A 1,629-nucleotide genomic window follows, 5' to 3' on the forward strand; every position below is an offset into this window, starting at 1 on the left:
TATACTCCCACATTGTCTGGTGTTGGCCAGTCACGCACTGCTTTCACCTTATCAGGATCAGTTCATACACCATGCTCACTTACAATGTGACTCCAGTGTGCATGCTCCCAGCGTCACGGGACTTCCGCTGTTCTAACAATAGTAACAAAATGTGTAAAATGAAAGGTAGTGAAGTAAATGTACTAGTAATTCTCTTTCAAGTATTTAAATTAGAGTAAAAGTATTTGAAAATATAAATACTTCTTAAAAAAGTAGATACTGAAATAAATTACTCAAGTAAAGTTGCTTTATTATCTTTACACACCTGGTCACCATGGTGATAAAGAAAGTAAAAATCATTCATGTATTTCAGAAAAACTTTACTGTTATGGTTGTCACGAAGATAATAAGTAGCATTTCCTTCAGAAAAACTATACTATTATGATTGTCATGATGATAGCAAGTAGTATTTCCTTCAGAAAAACTATGCTGTTATGATTGTCATGAAGATAAGAAGTAGTATTTCCTTCAGAAAAAACTATAGTGTTATGATTGTCATGAAGATAAGAAGTAGCATTTCCTTCAGAAAAACTATGCTGTTATGATTGTCATGAAGATAAGAAGTAGCATTTCCTTCAGAAAAACTATACTGTTATGACTGTCCTTCAGAGGAGAGAACAATTATACATGTATTTCAGAAGCTGTTATTGTGAAAGTCATGTGACTTGTATTTATACAACATACAAAAACTATCATGGTTGTAAAGGAATAACAAATGTGTATTTGTTTTGGGAGTTTTGCTAACGTTGTTGTCAAGACAATAATGCTTGTGTTATAATCTTACAAAACTGTGCCATCGTGGTTGAAAAATATAGGATAGTGATATTTAATAGAATATCAGTTATTGGCAGATTACAAACAAATCTATTTAGAAATAATAAATGGTATTTAAGTTGTCCATACTTTAATCTGCATTATATCTTCCAAGTAGTTGTATACATTTAATTATTAAATTACTTTGAAGAAGAGATTTATAAGAAAGTAATTTTTGGAGTAATCTGTATCTTTTTTTCTTTTGTGTCTTTAGATTAATAATGAATAAAAATCAGTGTTCTTCTTCTAGAACTCACATGCAAGATTTGAAGGATGTAACCAGTAATGTTCATTATGAAAATTATCGATGTTTGAAATTGGCTGGAGTTCGTTGTGATGGGAAACCAGAGGCTTTAGAAAACAAGTACGTTTTACACTAGTAATAAGTGGAATAAACACTACTTGCCAACACTTCTTATGTTGAAATAAGTAAGAGTTTATAGATATTGACACTACTTGCCAAAACATTCTATGTTGAAATAAGTAAGAGTTTATAGATATTGACACTACTTGCCAACACTTCCTGTGTTGAAATAAGTAAGAATTTATAGATATTGACACTACTTGCCAACACTTCCTATGTTGAAATAAGTAAGAGTTTATAGATATTGACACTACTTGCCAACACTTCCTATGTTGAAATAAGTAAGAGTTTATAGATATTGACACTACTTGCCAACACTTCCTAGTGTTAGAAATAAAGTAAGAGTTTATAGATATTGACACTACTTGCCAACACTTCCTGTGTTGAAATAAGTAAGAGTTTATAGATATTGA

At 30.8% G+C, this 1,629-nt stretch overlaps 1 protein-coding gene across 1 annotated transcript in view; it reads left to right on the plus strand.

Moving 5' to 3' along the window:
- Window positions 1-1,629, plus strand: part of LOC106472924 (septin-7-like) — a 43,248-nt gene that overhangs the window by 39,283 nt on the left and 2,336 nt on the right. The window contains exon 10 of the mRNA XM_022401461.1: window positions 1,103-1,216. Within this exon, the coding sequence (XP_022257169.1) occupies window positions 1,103-1,216 (114 nt within the window). The remainder of the gene's footprint in view (window positions 1-1,102; window positions 1,217-1,629) is intronic.

This window comes from Limulus polyphemus, unplaced genomic scaffold (assembly GCF_000517525.1).
Source record: "Limulus polyphemus unplaced genomic scaffold, Limulus_polyphemus-2.1.2 Scaffold5738, whole genome shotgun sequence".
In the NCBI taxonomy this organism is placed as follows: domain Eukaryota; kingdom Metazoa; phylum Arthropoda; class Merostomata; order Xiphosura; family Limulidae; genus Limulus; species Limulus polyphemus.